Source organism: Sipha flava, unplaced genomic scaffold (genome assembly GCF_003268045.1).
Source record: "Sipha flava isolate LNK unplaced genomic scaffold, YSA_version1 194_pilon_pilon, whole genome shotgun sequence".
Taxonomy (NCBI): domain Eukaryota; kingdom Metazoa; phylum Arthropoda; class Insecta; order Hemiptera; family Aphididae; genus Sipha; species Sipha flava.
Window position 1 is genome coordinate 523,954 of NW_020272758.1, and position 20,688 is coordinate 544,641.

Genomic DNA, 20,688 nt, shown 5'->3' on the forward strand with positions numbered 1-20,688 from the left:
TTACACTTCCCCGGTGAGGTGTATCATTGATTCCAGTGGTAAAATTTGCGCGCGTCTCCCGACAATAAATAACGGGGAAAAAATCAAACTGAAAAATGAAATTTTTTTATATGATTAAATTAATAATAACGATAATGATTGTATTAAAATAATTTAATTTTTAATTTTTTTCTGGTGATGGCGGGAAATAAACGTTATTATCGTACCAACTGAATAACACGAGTCACCACCGGTAACGTACCGGTAGGAACGCGATATGTTGGCACTCTTGACACGTGTCAAACCAACACTGATATACGTGTATCGGAAACTTGGTGAGTGTTTACAATTTGATTTCCATTCGCCACTTTTTAGCTTTCTGCACCGTGGGACGTGTCTTCATCTCGCCTGCAGCTGTCCACACGTGTACGGTTTCTCTTCGCTCTCCGTCTTACCACCGTTAGCAGCTGCCAACGTTGCCTAACGTACACGACGATCATCGACGTTTTTTGTGGAAAATCATTGTCAACTAGTCCCATAACCGTTGCCGCATACCTTACCGCACCGCACGTTACACGCACACGCTGCGAGTGTTGCCATCCTCTGTACAAACCGACGACCTAGACTCAGTCGCGACATGACGGTGCTCAACCTTAAGGACAAGGTGAAGAACAACAAACTGAACCTGAGTGGTCTGAACCTCACGGAGATACCCGTTAAGGAAATCGTAAGTAGTCGGGCCATCTGCTCCACGTACCTACCGACGTTACGGCGTCGGTCCAGCTGCTGCTAACCTGTGGTCCTTCGACCAGTTAACATATTGCATATTGTGTGGACTGTTTATCGTAGTTATAATAACCGTTGTGTCATTTTTTCTTAGGTTCCATTGAAAGTCTCTCACCTAGACTTATCCAACAACAAAATCTCTTCGACCGACGTAAGTTTTCATTCGCTGTCGTGTTTGAATATATTTTTTTTCTACATTAACTTTTCTTGTTGATTTCCAGAATGTTTTTTCACAATTGCCCAGTTTGGTAAAACTTGATCTATCCAATAACAACCTAAAGAGTATTGCAGGAGATATTGGTTCATTGCAAAAACTTGCTCACCTCTCGTTGGCCAACAACAAAATCAAAGATTTACCCAAGGGCTTAAGTAAACTCAAACAGTTGAAACACTTGAACTTGAGTAACAATCCGTTGAAATCAGAATTGGCTGAAGCTATTGGTTCACTAAATAATGCACAGTCCACTGCTGTCAATGTAATCCAATACTTAAAGGGTGATTCAAAAAAGCAAGGTAATTGTTTGTTGGTATTTTACTTTTAAAAATAACATAAATGTGTATACATTGATTAACAATATATTTTTTGCAGATGATAAACAAAACAAAAAGAAGGATAAGAAAAATGTCAAATCTACACCGAATGGTGTACAAAATGACAAATCAAAAAATAAAACCAAACCCAAAAAGAAGCCTGCAGGTTTCATATCCACTGGTATTTTTCATTCAATTTCTATTAATTTAATTAATTTCATTTACCTATTACTGAGTAATTTATTTTTTTAGTTTTTGGATTCTTTGGTATGCTCATTTCATACACACTTTTGATTGCTGTGTTGAGTGGTCTATCTGTATATGCATTGTCATATTATGACAAAAAAGCATATGGTAATGTTAAAGCTAAGATATTGCCTATTTGGACTTCAGCTACTGCAAATCTAGATCCACAAGTGGCTTCTAAGGTCAACTATTATTTACTGCAAGCTGGAACTTCATTCGATTTGGCCATTCAAACCAGTATTGAAGCAGCTATAAAATCGTATAAGTGGGTTAAAGCAAATCCAACTGTACAGCAATATGCTAAAAATGTACAAGAAGGATGGGTATCTCTTTGGGATAGTGTGTTTAAAAAAGTGAAATCTACGTGATCCGTGACATAAATTGTAAAAAAAAAAAAATCAATAATTAATTATTATTATTTTTTTTTTTGTATGACTATTCCATGTTTCAATATCAATTTCGTACATTTTTTTGAAGAGCCTATGTTTTGCCTTCTTATCATCATAAGCTATATGTACAACTAAATTTACTTGTCAATAAGTATTATAGTTTTATTTTTTTCATACAAATCATTTTGTCAAATCAAACAACTGAATTACATGTATAATTTATTTTCTTATTTTTTATAAGTACCTAAATTTATTATATATTTTTTTTTAAATTTTACTTTAATTTCATTTTTAATTAAAAAATTTAAAAAAATAAGTTGTATTATTTTTTATTTGAATTGAATTTAGGTCCATTAATAGTTACATTTATATTTGGATATGAAATCATGTTGTAAAATTTTTATTTGAAAAAATAATATAACTTACCAAATCATTTGTTATAAAATAACAGTTTTTTTTTTTTTTTTAGTATTGGTGGAAAATATTTTATATATTTTAAATACAATTTCCAGTCACAAATTTGTTCTTGAATTTTACTTAGCAATAATTGTATTTGACTTGAACATTTATCAATTCATAAATCATACATTGTGTGAATTGAAGACACTTAGTAATTAATATTTAAAAATATTTCCTACTAAATTAAATATTGTGTTTATACATGGTACACAGGTTTACTATACAATGTGATAAGATATATTTTAATGATGAACTTTTATTCTTTATTATTTTGTATCTCACAAATGGTTATCATTATGCAATGCAAATGGTACTTAATATAGTAAAAAAATATAATTAAATATTTATAATTTTTATCAATTGTAACCATATTATTAGTTCATTGGTCCCTAGAAAATTGGTCAAAGTGAAATGTCAAAATAACCATCAAGTATGGTGCTTAAATTATGTCAGTTTTCAATATTCGTTTAATGTGAATTGTCTAAAATAGTATATGATTTTTCCACTATATAGTTAAGGTTAGTGTTGTGTAGTATTCAAATTTTATATTTATGTCTTACCAGTGACTGTATATAATATTTACCTATCCATGTAAATGTTATAAAGCTGATTGTTTTTGAAATACCATAGCATAATAATGAAATTTATTATTGTAATATTATATGTTATTTTAACCTTAGATGTAAACATTTATTTTGTACCTATTTTATTATAGACAAAATAATGTATAATTTGATTTTAAGATTATTTGACTTATGATAATGGTACAAATAAACAGTACAGCATAGTTTTAATGTGAACAAAATTTAAAAGTGAGCATAACTTTTGAAGATGATATGCACAATTTTATATTCACATTAGACAATATTTGTATGTTCATTTCTCGATTAATATCTTAAACCTAGATAGGATAATATATTTTATTGAAATTAATCTAAGTTAAAATACATATAACTTATCTCAAATTATATTATATTAATAAAAATTAAATGCTTTCTATTTTCATTATACATACAAATTGATAATCATGAATATTTTATCTATTTATTATTTTTTTCAAAACATGTTGGTACTTTTATTTTTATTCAGTCTATTTATTTTGTATTGGTATTAATTATATATTTTTTTTCTTCCTATCTTTTTTTTTTTGAAAAAGATAGAAATTTGGGATTTTAGGTTGGAAATGTATGATGTATTATTCCTTATCTAGTATTACTTTATAGTTATTTTAGCTCAATTTTTTATTTACTTTTTCATATGAAGTATTGTTTTTATACAATTTGTAATTAAATATTAAGTTGAAGAAACTTGAAAGTATAATATGATATTAATTATTTATACATTTAAAAAAATGTAGGTCATAATAATCATAAAAGTAGCTTTGAAAATTGCTTACTTGGGTACCACTTTATTAAATTAATTAAAAATAACACCAATTAAATATAAGACATGTGGATCACTGATTATTGTTTTTTTATTATACAATTAAAAAGTTAAATTTATCTTATTAGTCGCATAAATTATGATAATAGATCATCAAAATAAAATAATTTATTTCAATATTGATTTAACCTACTCTTCATACATATATGATTTAATACATTTTGGTTCCCTTTATGAGCGATAAAAATGTACAGTATACATAATCAATTCTTATTTTATTTTAATTTAGTATATTGAAATTTGCAAATGTTTAAGTATCTATGTATAAAATGAGCACATTGATATAGGATGACAGATTAGTAAAAAAAAAAAGCTTAAGATACAGTTTAAGTGTTTTTCTTCTATCACTAGATATACATTTAGGGAATAATATACTCATAGAGAGTATACATAAAAAATCATGTAATTATAATTTTGTATAAGTTATTAGGACAAAGTTCTGTATCGATTGCTCAATTTCCATAGGTAATACATTTTTACAATATTGTTGAGTTATTTTATTCAAATAAGGTTGTAGAAAACGATCCAAAATACCTATTACAAATTTTACTTAAAAATAATTATAATTTATGAGTGGATATTTTTTATTTATTAAATTAACTTTATTTCTATATTAGGCTTTAGGCATATATAATGTGAACAACGAGCAACATTTTTGTATAAATAGATAATACAATGGTTTTTATGAATGAAAACAATTACCTGAGTGTTTAAGTTCAAATTTCAAATTATTACAAAAGAAATTATTTCAGCTAAACATTTTGTTAATGTTTTATAATAGCATAAAATAAGAAGGTTCTACAATGCTTTTTTTTTTAGATTCTAATCTTAGTAGTAAGTTTAAGTTGTACCAAGGATATATAGAATGATTAAAGCTTGTATATAAGGTTGTATTAAAATTACAAAGTTTTAAAATATTTATTAGTTATTTTATCAATATTTAATAATAAAGCAATAAAGGTTTGAATGAAAATTATCAGTTATACCCAATGGCGGCTCTAGGGTTGTATTTGGGGGGTGGAAGGTCATAAATATCGTATAATTTTTTTAATTTTATGATGAGTCTTTTTTTTACCTAAAATAATGAAGTATATTCAGATGCTTCAAATTTAGTAGGTACTACAGATAACCATATTAATATTTTTAAATCATTTTACAGAACAATTTTAGTTTAGTAACCTATCGATTTTTTTGATTATTTTTTTAAACGTGTTTTTGCATGCTTTGTAAAAATGCAAAAAAAAAAAAGGTTGGACGAAATCATTTTAAAGTTATCGTTAAAAACTTCAAAAAGTACTGTTTTTCCGCACAATTAAATATTTTCAATTTTTTTCTTTTCAAAATGCTTAGTAAATTAGTAAAATCAAAACTTATCTATCCTACTTAATTTTTAAGTTTTTGCACGTATATCTAGAAAAATAACAATTATTATTAAGTTAATCTAAATTTTGTTTTATTGTTTTTACTTGGATAGGGATTACACGTGTATGGGTACTCGTCACTATGATCTTCAGCGTCATTGCTCTGGTCTGCAAATCGATAATATCCTTCGACTTGTTATGTAAAACTAGCTCAAGTAGGTAAGAGGGACAAAAGAAATTTGAATATGTGAACATTTAAATTAAAATATATTGAGCGTTAAAAATCACACATTTTGAAGTTTTTCATCGATAACTTCAAAACGAAGTTTGTCCAACCTTTTTTTTTTACATTCTTACAAAGAATGCAAAAACACATTTTTAAAAAAAATAAATCGATAGGTCGCTAAACTCGAATTATGCTCATATTATCGTAGTCATAAAGATTTTAATGACATTATATTATGTTATAAGTGTAGAATTAGTTATTTTTTGTATAGCTGAGGATTTGACGATCGTTCTTATAGACACGATTCGAACCAATAAAATTGTGTATGTGCGTGTGCGGTCGAACGACCCGTTTTGTAAAAGTAGTTGTCAGATAGATGTTTAGACGTCTGGTCGTTCCCGGAGAGGGACTAATAAAAATTAATCGAATTTAATTTTTTTTTTTTTTTAAATACCTTTTGTCGATCCCCCCCATTACAAAAGTAATGTTAATTGAAAAAACTTTGTATAGTAGAACAACAAAATTAATTAGTCAAACCAATCTACCTGTTTAGATTTTGACTAATAAATATTGAAATAAATACCTAAAAGTGACTAAGTTTTTCCTTTGGGGTGATAGGGAACTTAACTGTAGTCGTTTGAGTCTTAAACATATATTTTGCTATGGCAGATAAAACAAAATCAAATTGACAATTTTTCGATCTAAAATAGTTTTTACACTTACATTTATCATCGATGAGGTGTTTCGCAAGAGCGTCATTTCAACTTTTGAAAGGGTGGGGCAACTGATTAAATTTTCTGACTTTATAATATTCAACTGATACAAGTATGTGGTATAAATTTTAGTTTTATTTTATGATTTTATTACAAGGTAACTTAAAAACGGTTTTAAATCCATGGATATTCACTTTCTTATTACTAGTTGTAGATTTTAATTACCTACTAGGTAGTAAAATATAGGTTTAAAATTATAATTTATCCGTGAATTTAAAACCTTTTTAACGTCACTTTACACTTTAACCATGGTCATATATGGTGATTAGATATCTAGATATTTAATGTAATAATTATTTATGGAAAAATAGAGTAGTTACCTACTACCTATATGGTAGGTATATTTAGTAAGTACCTATTATTTACATTAATTATTTATCAACCCTTATTGTTTTTGAAACTTAACACACTAAAATTTCATAGTGTTAAATCTTACTGTATTTAAATAGGTTTTTGACTAACAAAATTTAACTAATAATAAACTTTAAAAATTAAAAATAAGACAAAATAAAATAAAATTAATGACTAACGGGTCTTATTAATTTGTTCTACCTAAAAAATGTGAAATATACATAAAAATTAAACTTATATAAAAGAAAAACAATTTTTTTTAAAATACTGAAATATTTTACAGTCTTATATTTCATGAAATGTTCAAACACTAATTATATTACTTTGAGTTAAATGTTGACGATCATTGGAATGTAAATTTTTGTATATGAAAAAGCACTAATAATAAACTTAAAAGTCTTAATTTTAATAAAAATTATAACACTCAAAATAACTTAGGTATATCAATAACGATGACAGAAGATCAATTTATTGGTTTTTGTGAACGCGTGTTATTATGGTGACGGTACATAATTGTTATTTTAAGAGAGAACGGAAATGTTTGACGAAATCGGAAGAATCTTTTAAGACTATTACTTCAATATAGGTATATAATTTCCTTACTGTTTTTGTGTATTATTATAGGCGTTGAAAACGTTCGAAAAGGATTCAATCTTCCACAAAATTCTTGAAAAATTCCAAAACCTGCTCCCTTACTTATAGGACCGTCCACTGTTGAATTACTTTCATCCCAAAAGATAATTACATCAGCCATTCAAAGTTCTCGTTACATTCGTAAGTGCTGTACGATAAAGAAATCGAAATGATAAACACAAAGGTAAACGGTAATTGAAATTAAAACATGACCCTCTAGGTATAACATTTTTGTCACATCTGTACCGAAAGTTTGGTTTTCGACCACGGTCGAAGCGTTGGAATGTCACATTTATCCGTCCAGTGGGTGGTATTATAAGAATCCCATTGTGGCGGCCGGTAAAGTAAAAATCCCAAAAAATGCGTGGGGGGAGGGAAAGTAGAAATCCCTATAAAACCGTGTAGTAAAGTGGAAATTTCCAAGAGGGCTGGCCTAGCACAACCAGAAACTTAAATGTATACCACGGTCCGTACAAAACATAAACTTTCGGTTAAATCTACACATATCACAACCTCTTTGTATGACAAATAAAAATTTAAACATATTTCGTTTCCACTGTTCCTACATAAGTGCGTTGGACGTTACGGATAAATTTGTTTTGCGCGATTTATATAATAATTCAAATTAGAAAATGAGATCGTATTGCGCAAGTGTCACGTCGCCGTTCAAATTATCTCATTTCGTGTTAACCGAAGCACCCGAAAACGGTGTCGGCGTGTGATGTTTGAAAATTTTTGATTGGCGCGTTATCGTGGTACGATTATCACCGGTCCGTGGACGCCATTACTACCGGGACTTTTTTCCGCCGACACTTTCTCTGCGAACGTCTGACTTGTCGTTTTTCCCGTGCCACAGGTCGTGTGTTTTTGTGGTTGCGCCATAGCACGGTGGAGTTGCCATCTCCAGGGACAACTTCGTGTGTGATGACTGTTTTCAAATTGTAGCTGACTCGTGTCCGTGAAACTTTCTTTCGGTTATCATCGTGCGCGGAGAGCCAGTTATTGAAAATCGAGACCAACGCCGCTGATCCACTGATTCTTCTGCCGGTTGTGGCGTTCGTCGCTCGTGTAAACACGGTCGCGTGGGGATAACTACTCGAACGCCACATCGTCCAAGGTATGTTCTGTTATAATTGTTAAAAACATTATATTTATTTTTATAAGATTTGTCTTGTTATATTATTACATCGCGTTTGGAGCATATGTGATTTTATTGTTATTTTTAAATATATCATATTTATTATTACTTTTTTTGTTAATATTACTGTGGCGCTTTTGGCCCGTTTATTCCGGAATTTGTAATAATTTCATTAATTATACTTGTTAAGTGTTCTTTTTTATTGCAAACGACGCAAGTACGTCACACAATCGAACCAGTTATGGTTTGACTGCGAAACGTGCAAACAAGCATAAATACGAAAGATAACAATCAGTACAGTAGTTGTAGTTAACCATTAACTTCACCATACATGGTTAAAACGGCAAATGCTGTTTCACTAAATTTATTGCCTGAAAAATCAAAAGAAAGATATATATGGTTTATGAAAAACTTTTAAAATTGAGAAAAATAAATAAAACCAAATCGTTGTTGAAAATGTGTTTCTTACGAATGTTTACTAATTATTTACAGAAATGAAACCGTCTATTTATTCAATGCTTAAAAGCATGAAAAATATGAAATATAATATTAACGTTGGTATTTATTTAAAGTTACAAGTTTTTTTTAAAGAGAAAATAGAGTTGATTAAACGTAAAAATTCCAAAGTTTTGACTTCAACTGATATAAAAAATTCATTGATGAAGCTCCTGATATTCAATATTTTGTAAAAAGGTAGGTGAGATAAAATTGTTTTGTACACATTTACTATTCATTTTCCGTTCATTTATTACGATATACGTAATATTCATTAGTGAAATCTACATTACACATTAAACTTCTTTACTCAAAAACAAATTGTTCATGATCATTTACTATTAAAGGGGAGTTATATAATATTTTTAAGAAATACATGTATTTATGACCCACAAATGTAACGTCAGATAGATTTTTTTTTTTTTATTATAAAAACGGTTAATGCATCAAGCAGGTTATTGGGAAAAAATATGCCTAAAGAAATTGCAATATATTAAATTTACTGAATTCCCGAGCTGATACAGGTCGTTTTTTCGGCCGAACTTCAGCAACATTACTTACCGATTCTGCTGGTGATGTTGCAACTAGTGATGGGAATAATCAAATGATTTTAATAATCCAAATAATGGTAACAGACATATTTACCAAAAGCAAATCAATTAAATTATTCCAACAATTGCGTGTTATACTCATTTCCCATTGGGTACTAAATTAAGAAGTCGACTATTCATCAGTATTGTATTTTAATTGCTAAAAATAATAAAATTACTGAATTTAACTGCAACTACAGGTACCTATTTGGTAAGGGGCCCAGGTCTTATATATTTGGGAGGACCTATCGGGATTTTCTCGTTACCCCTTTGGGCCAGTACGCGTCTGTATGAGCTCAATTTTTATGGTATCGATATCACGAAAATTGTTTTATAAAGATCACATATATAGAAATATATAATATACCAAAAATAAAGTTTATAAGGTTCGCGTAATAATGATTGCCATAAACCCTGGGAAGAGCCAGTGTTTCCCAACTTTTAATAAATCATGAACGTGATTTTAAAGAGAATATTATCTGATTCCTGAGTACAAAATAGTACATAAAAATTTACGATTTATTAATTTTAGCATTTGATTATCGGACAAAGAATTGTCAACATTTTAAAATTTCTGAGAGTGGGGTATTTGCCATAGGCTGCCCCCCCTCAAAATGACGCACCTGGTGTTTCGCAATTGAATTTTCAAAAGTTCCTTCATTAGGTCTATCTGTTAACTAATTCTGAACTTTTTTATTTTTATTTTTCTTTGAAAATAACAGATTTATAATTTGTTCAACTCGTTCTTGTTCCTCGAGAATATGTACTAGAACAATCTTAGTAACGTCATCCATAGTTGAAAGTAGGTGATAAGCAAAATGTTTATTTGACTGGATAAACAAAACCAATAATGTTGCGTTTGACGGTTGCAGTAGTTAACTGTTATCAGTTAAAATTATACGTGGTATTGCTACAGTCGATTGCAGATTCAAAACCATACATTAAAATAAAGGGAAAACACAATTAAATTATTCGAGTATACTAATATAATATTATAAACTGTAACAAATAATAACAAAAGCATACATTATAGTATTACATTCAATTGTTTAGTTGTATAGACTTAGAGTTTAAAGTGGTAAAAAAGGTAAAGGGTTGCTACATATATAGTATTTTATATATAACTATATAATTAATATTTAATATTAATTTTATTTGTAAAGCACTGTTTAACACTTAGTGACATAAACTAAATTGTAAAGCAAATGTTTCAACTGTTTTATTGTGTATGATTATTTTTAATTAACAGTTGAACGTTTCAGTAAACTGTTTGGAGAACTGTTAGAGGGAACACTTTATAAACGCTGTGAGTGGTAGGAGGTCTGTGTCCCCTTGCATGCTCCCAATTTTAGTCCTGTATAGAATGTATACATAGTTGTATGAAATACCAGTTCACTTTTTTTTTTCGGGGGAAGGTTAGCCCCTTTGACTCCTCCTAAAAGCCGCCACTGGTTATGCCACATTTCTTCTGCTTTTTAAACTTAAGGAAAAACGTCTAGACATCCTATAAGTACATAATCTTATATTATTATCAATCTCAATATCAATCATACAAAACAAATTTTTTGAAAAAATGTTAATACTATTAAATACGTACAGGATTAAAAAAAATTCGATGACTTTTACGTCAAAATTGTTATGAATTTTAAGTGAGAAGATAAAACTCTTGATCGTATTATGGGCTATTCATTTTCATTTTATCAGACACAATCGTCAGAAAAATCGTGTACATTTGTCGGGTTTCGTAAGTACTATTTAGATAGGTACTCGCATATAATATTGGTAATTATAGGATAGAATAATTGATGTACATAACTCAAGAAGTGAGAACAATTTAGGTGTGTTTAAAAGTGTTCACAAAGTTGGCACGATGGATAAGTTATCCAGAATAACTAAGTAACCTTTAAACTCATGAGGCTTATATATTGTATACATCTCTTTTAGTTCATTCAAGTCATGTATAAGATATACATATGTGATTTTGAGAATTCTTAAAACTTACAGATATTTTTGGAAAGCATTTTCCTTTTTTGTTTCTTTTAACAAATTTAAAAACGATCTGCATTAAGTCTAAGTTATTTTTCGGAAGTGGCAAAGAGTATAAAAAAAATTGTATGTTGTATCTACTACGGTTATGGTTGTATAATATAGTTTTTAATTAAAATACCTTTTGAACTAAATATCATTGATTATAAATAATATAGTTCTTATACTAAATGCACTCTTGTGTAGTACATTTATTACTTGAATGTATATATATATATATATATATATATATATATATAATCTTTAGAACTAATGTAAGTATACCCCATATTGATTTTAAAACGAATGTGATCGGTGGTGATAGATATTGTAATACGTTTCTTTTATTATGTAATCGTATTTTAAAGCGATTATCATATTAAAGCATCGGCGATGACGTAATGTATTAATGCATTTTACTATATCACTTTTATCCAAAAGTTGATCCACTGCTTAAGCTCTATTACTTTCTACATATCGAATTACAGCAGTATACATAGTGTATTCCAATTAGTGCAGTTCGAAAATGTCAAGAAAAAAATAATCGTGAAATATTTCTGACCTCAAACACTAATCCCTATCGGTAGGTAAGTACATCGTATATGAGTTTGCAGTGTATTTTAATGTTACGGGTACTATTGCCATTATTTTGCTCAGACGAACAGTGTTGTGTATCTGTTTATAGCGTATAATTGTAGTTTAACATTTTTTATATCGCATTCATGGCCGTAGCCCATGGTAAGCTGTGTTTCTATTCTGGGAAAGAAAGTATTAGATATAAAATTACGGAAATATGTATATTATAATAATATATACTAATGTATACTTATTTATGCTACTCCGTTATGCGTATAATATACAGTTAAGTTTTACGGGAGCCCAACAATGATTCTGGGAAAATATGACTAATTTATAAGACCATCCCCGTGGGAGGCTACACCACTATATACCCTCATACCGTTTCCATTCTTCTGTCGTATATTTTTTTCGATGAATTAATAATTTTAAAATATATATTTTATTTTTAAATATTTTAACTAAAAAATAAAAAAGGCTATTTTCTTTTTTAATTTCCGGTTTTTTCGTTGTCATTAAATGTACTTGTAAATCGTAAACACTGGCTTATAAGTATTAATTAAAAGTTACATTATCTATATAAATAATATAGTTTCTAGTATTCATATTAATATAATTAATGTACAAGAATCACGGCACAGAACATATAGCAGAATAGATGATAGGACTATTAGTCGAAGAAAATACATTATAATAACTGTACTTCTGATATATACAAGGGGTGCCGGGTGTGCCCGAGTATATCCCGAAATGTTGTAAATGAGGCTCTAAAATTTCAGGTTAAGAGTAAGAGCCGTGTATTTTATATGATGTTGTTCAAATCAAATGTAATTTAGTCTAAAACATTTGGTAAAAAATAAATGATGATTATATAATAAATGTTATTAATTAATTGATACATACAAGCTTACCTATGCTGGTATCTGTATGGTAGTAAACTTATAAAAATATTTGAGGCCTATACAGCTTTTATAATTTTTAATAACAATATAATTATTGCAGAAAATAAATTACCATAACGTATTAGTGGATCAACAGATAGTTAATTTTGTTATTAGCTTTGTGATACGTTTTTAATGATTTTATAGTAGCTATGATGGTTGAATTGTATTATGTTTGTTATTGTGCCCCACCCTATAACATTTTTCTAAATACGCCCATGAATTTATTGTAGTCAATGCGAATCGTGATGATGTCGACACGACAATATGACATTATTATTGTACCAGTACCGAGCTTGCTCGTAATTTTGGTGACTTCTGACTTGTGACCATTGGTATACTATTGTTTAATGTTCTCATTCTCTTGAAATCCGAATGCTGTAGATGCTCTTGGGAAATTATGTATATACCAATCGTATTTTTAAGCATAGAAAATCTATCGGCTATCTGTACACAACCGCTGTAGTACTGCTACGTACTGATGAATTGGTATTTTATTGTTTTCAATATAATTTATGTTCTACGTTTTTTTATTGAACCTTTTACATTCATCTAAAATTCACGAGATTTGCGAGTTAATTATCGCTATAATACAGATTTTATCAATGGACAAGTAGTAAATCAATATTTTTTTAATCCTCTCATATGGGGTTTGAAAAAAGTGTTTTCCAGTTTTTTAGATGATGGGTATAAGTGACATTGATAAATTACAATGTTGACATAATACTTATGACATATATTTCGTATAATAAAATTAGGTATGATAAAATAACTGTTTAAAAGTTTGAATTACTAAAAATATCTACATGTTTTAGATTAATATAATGGGTTGTTTTCTTATTTCATTTAATGAGAAATGATATTAATTGGAATATTTTTTTAATAATTTTTTGAATACATAATGTTTATATTACTCTACATACAATTTATAATATAATTACTTTATAAATAGTAGTAAGTGTAGTGATAAAATACATTTTAAGTTTAATTAAGTATGATATAAATAAATACAATTTATCAACTATCATTATTATATATTTAATTATTTGTAAATATTTAATCTAGTTAAATATGTTTTAGTGGTGAGCAGTTAGCACTCACGTACGTATACTCGCACACATATACGTACGATTACGTTGTTTATATTTTGTTTATGTACACTTGTATAAAAAAAAGATTTTTAGAGGGAAGATAGGTATTTGATGTGTGATGTATGTTGTGCGTATCGATTTACTCTCCCTGAAGTATAACTATACACAAAGCTTTTTCATATTGAAATGGTTTTGTTACTTATCATTTTGAACAGGAGTGACGTCAATCGAACAAAGTTATTTATTTTTTCACAGGATCTATATTTGTATTGTTGTTACTTAACGTTACAATTATTTCATAAAAACCATAATGGTATATAGCGTAAAAGTCCAAAGTGAATAATTATAAAATGTTTTATGAAACCATATTTGAAAATAATACATATCATAAATCTCATGTATTTTGTTATGAAGAACAAATTAGATCAACATGGTACGTTCGTAGTTTGGGCCGAAATCCCTTCAATCCTTAATCTCGTCAACATGGGTCTATAAATGTCTGGCGTGAACGGCAACACCAAGCCCTTAGCTTGTATTTCCCCTGCACAATAACAGTTTATCTATTAATACGGCTTATGTACTCGTATATACTAAATAAATATCGGTAACGGTTTGTTACCTTGAAGGACCATGTTAGCCGCGATCGCCGTCGGTATGCCCACGGTTTTCGCCATCGCTGTGTATCCACCAACCTCGCCGTACGACACGAGGGTAACTAATTTTTTTTCGTACCTATTACCCGGCCACAAAACTCCAATGTCGTGATACAATACTACCAGGTCCCTTTCGCTTTTGCCTATGTATACGAAACACAATAATCATACGATGTTTACACGTGCTAACGACTAATGCATTACATACGTACTTAATGAGAGTTTCGACGCGATGAATTGGGAAAACGTATCCAACGGCGAACCGAGTTTCAAAACCGGTTCGTCCGTCAACAGTCCAAGATCCACGATTTTGTCCAAGAACTGCTTACCGACTTTATCCGCTACTTTCGACAGTATATTCTCGTAGAATAAGTCGATGTCATTGATCTCTAACAGTGTGCATATCAACTGACGCTGCAGTATGTTGAGACGGACAAGTAAGGAAAATAAATAATAAAAAAAAAAACGAGAAAAATATAAACCGATTAAAATGGTTTGAAAAAAAAAACCATACTAAAATGTATATTATACGCTTACCCACGTGATGTCCGGTCCATTTGGGTGTAGGGCCGCGTGGTCTTTGGTCTCGATAAGATGCAGTTTTTGAAGTACCATCATCATCTCGGAAAAACCTATGATCGCATTCGCATACTATTGTTACGATATTTGCTCGCGACCGCGTTAACCTAACCTAAACTAACCGTGACTTCACTTACCTTTGTACCGTATCGTGCCCCTGAGCATGGTCTGCACTTCTGCGGCGATACCGTAAAGCTGGGCGTATCGGGTGCTATCTCGGTTCGGGAAGCCTTCGAATGAAAACCCGGGCAAGAAATCGAGTTCTGTTGTAGTGCTCATTAGTGCGCCGCCCGCAGGAACGTTGACTGTCTGAAACAATCGGGTTCGATTACACATGAGAGATGCAAGTAAAAAAAAAAAAACGCTTACAGGTATAATCGCGGTTTTTTACTACGCACCTGGTGATTTCGCAGATATTTGGCTTCAGACATGGTGTTGATGAGCGCTCCACGAGGGAACCACGAGAATTTGTACCTCAATGGGTTGTTTGAATACTCTGGAGCCGGTAGACCTCCGCAGTACGAAACAAACGAATCAATTTTACCGCCCTCTTCGTGTATTTGATCGATGCATTCCATTGCTAATAAGTGATCGATGCCCGGATCCAAGCCGACTTCGTTGACTACGGTTATGCCAGCCTCGACAGCTCTATATGATAAAATTACAATTAAGCATTATTGTGACCATTGGAATACGCAATTTTTCAATCTTAAGTCGACCATATTCCCCCACCTGTCGTGCAACTCTGACATCTGTTCTGAACAGTACGAAGCCGTCACCATGTTTTTTTTCATTTTTATGCACTGTTCAGCGACCAAGTGGTGGAATTGGCTGGGGAGTAGCGATACCACCAAATCTGTTTGACTCACGAGTTTTTCTAAATTAACTTCTTCTTCCAATATGTTTATATGTACGGGTTTTACTCTATTAAACTTGTGTGCCAAGTTGTTAGCTTCACACAGGTTCGCGGAGCCTGCATCAGAATAAATAGCCGGGAAACAATTAACATCAGTGAGTGGTTAAACAAATAACATTTAATTATATTATAGTATTACCGAGTACGATTATTATCGATTCGTCTTTCAACAGATATTCGATTAAAGGTGCGCACACGTGGCCAGAACCTAGGACCAGTACTCGTTTTCCAGTATTATCAATGGTGGAAGACTTATTTGATGAGAATTTATTGGCCAACCGCAACTCTTTAATGTATTCAAATCGTTCTGTCAGAGACCCATTGCTAGCAATAATAGCCTGTACGAATGGATCTTTACGTTAATATTTAAAACTAACATGTACCGCGTACAACCACTGAACTTGACCCTGAATATTACCCCTAAAACCGTTGGCGAAAAAGCATGCTCCTCCAGCGGTACAGTGGCGTCCGATTGAAGTATATCCATGGCGTACGGAAGTACTAAATTCCCGAACAGATCGGTCGATTCCATTGGTAACTGCGTCGGCATATTATCTATGGAGCAGACCAACACACCCGAGCCTCTGAAACTGAATCGAGTTCGTGTATTGTACGTAAATATCTTGAATATCACGTTTTCTATCAGGAAATTTAACGATATTGATAATGGTTAGCCGCCATTAGCAATAATGATTCATTTGGTAAGATATTTAGATTAAAAATATCATTAATTTGTAGTTTTCAATAATTTTTAATTAAACAATGAGAGGTATTATATTTTTGTTAATTTGGATATATTGTACACTATAATTTTACATGATGTCAGTGATCTAAGTAAAGTGAAATTTTTTGAAAAAGTCCGAAAATTTGGTCAGTTAAACTGTAACATTTGTTGAACTTTGGTAGATAATTAATAAAAATGATTTTAAAAGTAAATTTGCTGACGTGAATTGAGAAAATGAAAAGTTGAATAATTTATCGTACACAATGAATTATGGTTAAACAAACTCCATGTAGGTAATAAATATATTATACGTTTGAAAATAAACTATAAATAGTCACTAATATGTTGGATGATTTCAAAAGATTACTTTTGTTTGTCGAGTTCAAATAAATTATATGTTTTATATTTTATTTAATAGTTTTAATTATGATACGAATAAATCTCGTGACTCTTAAAACTATTAAGACTCCCGAGGTTATTTAAGTTGAAAGCGGAGCAACCGAGTTGGGTCCCGAGTACTAGAAGCTAATCACAGTTAGTATAATAGTTGGGTCCTGGATTTTTATAGGTACTATACTAGTTGGATCCTAAATTATTTGAGGTATTACACTAGTTCTTGAATATTTTTTGGTAAATACTACATTATACTAACATTTTCCTTCCTATTTTAACAGACTTAGGACTGTCTATATTCTATTTAGACTACAGATATTGTAAAAAATGTTTTTTATGGGTAGTTTTTTTTATACAGTTTCTTTTCTATTAAAATATAAATTATTAGAATTGTTTTGGTAAAAATATTAAAAATATTAAAATTGTATTAATATTATTGTATAATATTTTTTATTATTATAATATTTTTATTATACTATACTAACTTTCCAATACTATTTTATAAAAATATTATAGAAATTATAGAAAAAAATGTGGTCCTGTTATTTAAATATATCATAGACAGTCTTAAGTCTGTTAAAATGTGAAGAAAAATATTAGTATAATGTAGTACTTCCCAAAAAATATTTAGGAACTAGTGTATACCTAAAATAATTCAGGACCCAACTTGTGAGTACCTAAAATAATTCGGGATCCAATTAGTATATTAATTTTAAATTCGGGACCCAATTCGGATGCAGCCGTTAAAAGATGTATAAACATATGAACATATTGTTTCTGCATTTATCATTGATATCAATAAAATAATAATTTTATTCTCCTATCATTTAAATGAACATTTAAAATCAAAACATCAATAATAATACGTACCTTTTAGTGTCTTTATGTAAATGCGCGTCGTACAGGCAAAACGGATTATCGATAGTCGTGCACTCGTTCATGAACTCGATGGAACCACCAGGGTCGGCAGATATGTCGCAGATGCCGAGTAACCTGTGTGGTAGTCCTGGGGCGCCTTCGGATATTTGTATCCACGGAAGTTGGGACGGAGAAAGTAAGGTTTTGGCGTCCGGTACCGTCAGCAGCTTGGAACAATCCGGAGCCCAATATATCCCGTTAATGATTACTGAAGCGTACGGAGCGATCTGCGTTGATTGTATTGTAAGTCGTGAAACATAATCGTTTAAGCACACTAACGTACAAACTAGAAAAAAAATTGATGAAAAATATATCATACCTTTTTGTTGAACGTAGATTTGTACCTGGACGGATACTGTTCATACTCTTCTTGGTCGTATCCTCCACCTTCGATCCTTTCCAAATAATCTTTACGCGTGACCACGCACGAATAAAACTTTGTATTCACTGAAATAAATTATGAAAATTATTCGAGGATTTTCTTTTTTTGGAATAAGCATATTGTATTACTTCCGTGTTCGGCCACTTTTTTTAGCGTAGACGGCGGCACGTACTCGTGGGGTAGCTCACGGAATATTTCTTGAGCACCCTGAGATACGTTTCCTGATCTATACAGGATCAAATGTTATGCACAAAAATGCTTTTTATTTACAAAACTCATGATATGTAGTTATATAATTTCTAAGTTACGTACCCTGTGAAGACAAATGTAATCGGTCCGATAGATTTAGGCATCATGCCCAACGCGATCTCATATCCAGCGTCCCTTAACGCTTGTTTGGCCATCATCGAATTCCGATAATTGTGGGCAGGTCCTATATGCTGTGAACGTAATTTACGATACCTTATTTAAGTACTTTTCGGACAGCAGCTGATTTATCCACTTACCATTAGTGGCGTGTGATGTCCTAAAGCCAGCAATCGCAATCCCAAACCGTGTAAAATATTTATTATGCCGGCAATGCCAGCGTATTTCCCAAAAGCTACCACCCTGTTGCCGGACGAATCCATTAACTTTTCATAATCTATTAATCGTATGTTCTTTAGGGATGGAGGAAAAACACAGAATTACTATTAATGAAAATGTTTACATAAATCTGGTAGAATATATATTTTCGGTTTTTTTTTTCTTTCTTACTTTTTCTAAAATCGCATCTAGAAGTGCCATATTTGCTTCTTGAGCTTTGATCGTATGTGAGAACATGCAATACGTTTTGTTCGGTAATAACAAATCCACCGGCACTTGTTTCACACCAAATACCACGGACGCCTCAGCGATGTCTTCTTGTATCACTGCTCCGGCGTTTACATATGCCTGTATTAAGGTTGAGTAAAAAAGAGTAGTTAAAGAATTTTATTTGGATATAGACAAAGGCAAATAATAAAATGGTCGTATTTATAACACCGGATTGTAATATTGTAATTATATTGACATCAACGGAAGTAAAAGGTTTGAGATAAGTTTTTTTTTTATTCGAATATAACACTCGAGTTGCACAGATTTTTTCCTCGGAGGTTAAATATACAATATTTTACATCATTCTCATCATCAAACATACGTATGTAAATAGCTTAATATATACATAGGTACATATAAAAGAAACCTCGTGAAATAACAAATTTTCTGTTTTATTTATATTCTACATTAAAATATCATACATAATGTATAATATATATTGGTAGAATAGTAACTATATTTATATTTATATACTTGAACAGGATAAGCTCTCCTATTTGCCGGTTGGACGATTACTTTGACGCCGTTTCTGGTTAATTCTGCCACGTTGGTTGGGGCGAACGGAGCTCTCCTTTCCCATACTGATTGATCTTCTCTTCGTATGGCTATCACTTTCCCGGTCTACGAGATGTTTTCAATAATATAATATTATATATTCCTTAAAAACCTATACTAAAACATATTTTAATTTTTTTTTACGTGTTTTTTCCGAGCCATATTGCATAAATGATAATTTTTAAAACTCCGTAACATAATTGAATGAAATTTAAGTGTATAAATTACATGTATCTATACTTAAACGTTCAAAATAATATTGTAATAGTTCAACAAATGAGAAAACCTAATCAATAGTTGTTATTATTAAACTGTAGCATTATAGTATTGAACATCGAACATGTAATCACTTTCTATCATTTTTAAAATGAAGAACTAAAAATAATCCGTTAAATAATGACGTGAAAACATTTAGTTATGGTAAATATGACCGATAAGTAAATAAATATAGGTAGGTCCTAATCAGTTATAAAATAGGCTAAGTGTTAAAGTTCTCTAATTAAATGTTTACTAATCATTTTAAACAAAGATTATTAACAACAACACATGATAATGATTATTAATAATGGTATTGTTGAATTTAGTTTGATTAATTTTTGTACCATCATGGTTTTATTTGATAGGACCAAAATAATAATGTTTTGAACAAGTAATAACAACAACTAATATTTAGAATTATT

The 20,688-nt window shown here is 30.4% G+C and overlaps 2 protein-coding genes across 2 annotated transcripts; one reads left to right on the forward strand and one right to left on the reverse strand.

The window, feature by feature from the left end:
• Positions 1-303: 303 nt before the first annotated feature.
• On the forward strand, positions 304-2,111 carry LOC112681663 (leucine-rich repeat-containing protein 59). The gene is made up of 5 exons (XM_025551939.1): positions 304-706; positions 860-916; positions 987-1,278; positions 1,355-1,477; positions 1,549-2,111. The coding sequence occupies exons 1-5, from the start codon at positions 617-619 to the stop codon at positions 1,908-1,910; spliced, it is 924 nt and encodes a 307-aa protein (XP_025407724.1). The 5' UTR covers positions 304-616; the 3' UTR covers positions 1,911-2,111.
• A 12,162-nt stretch (positions 2,112-14,273) lies between these two features.
• Positions 14,274-20,373, reverse strand: LOC112681693 (alpha-aminoadipic semialdehyde synthase, mitochondrial). The gene is made up of 17 exons (XM_025551973.1): positions 20,153-20,373; positions 19,928-20,074; positions 19,355-19,531; positions 19,105-19,257; positions 18,911-19,038; positions 18,727-18,824; positions 18,536-18,663; positions 18,169-18,443; positions 16,600-16,771; positions 16,321-16,519; positions 15,998-16,238; positions 15,664-15,913; positions 15,403-15,574; positions 15,224-15,318; positions 14,899-15,100; positions 14,653-14,829; positions 14,274-14,574 (listed from the first exon to the last, which is right to left on the reverse strand). Exons 1-17 carry the CDS (start codon positions 20,204-20,206, stop codon positions 14,459-14,461), a joined length of 2,784 nt encoding a protein of 927 aa, XP_025407758.1. The 5' UTR covers positions 20,207-20,373; the 3' UTR covers positions 14,274-14,458.
• Positions 20,374-20,688: the final 315 nt, after the last annotated feature.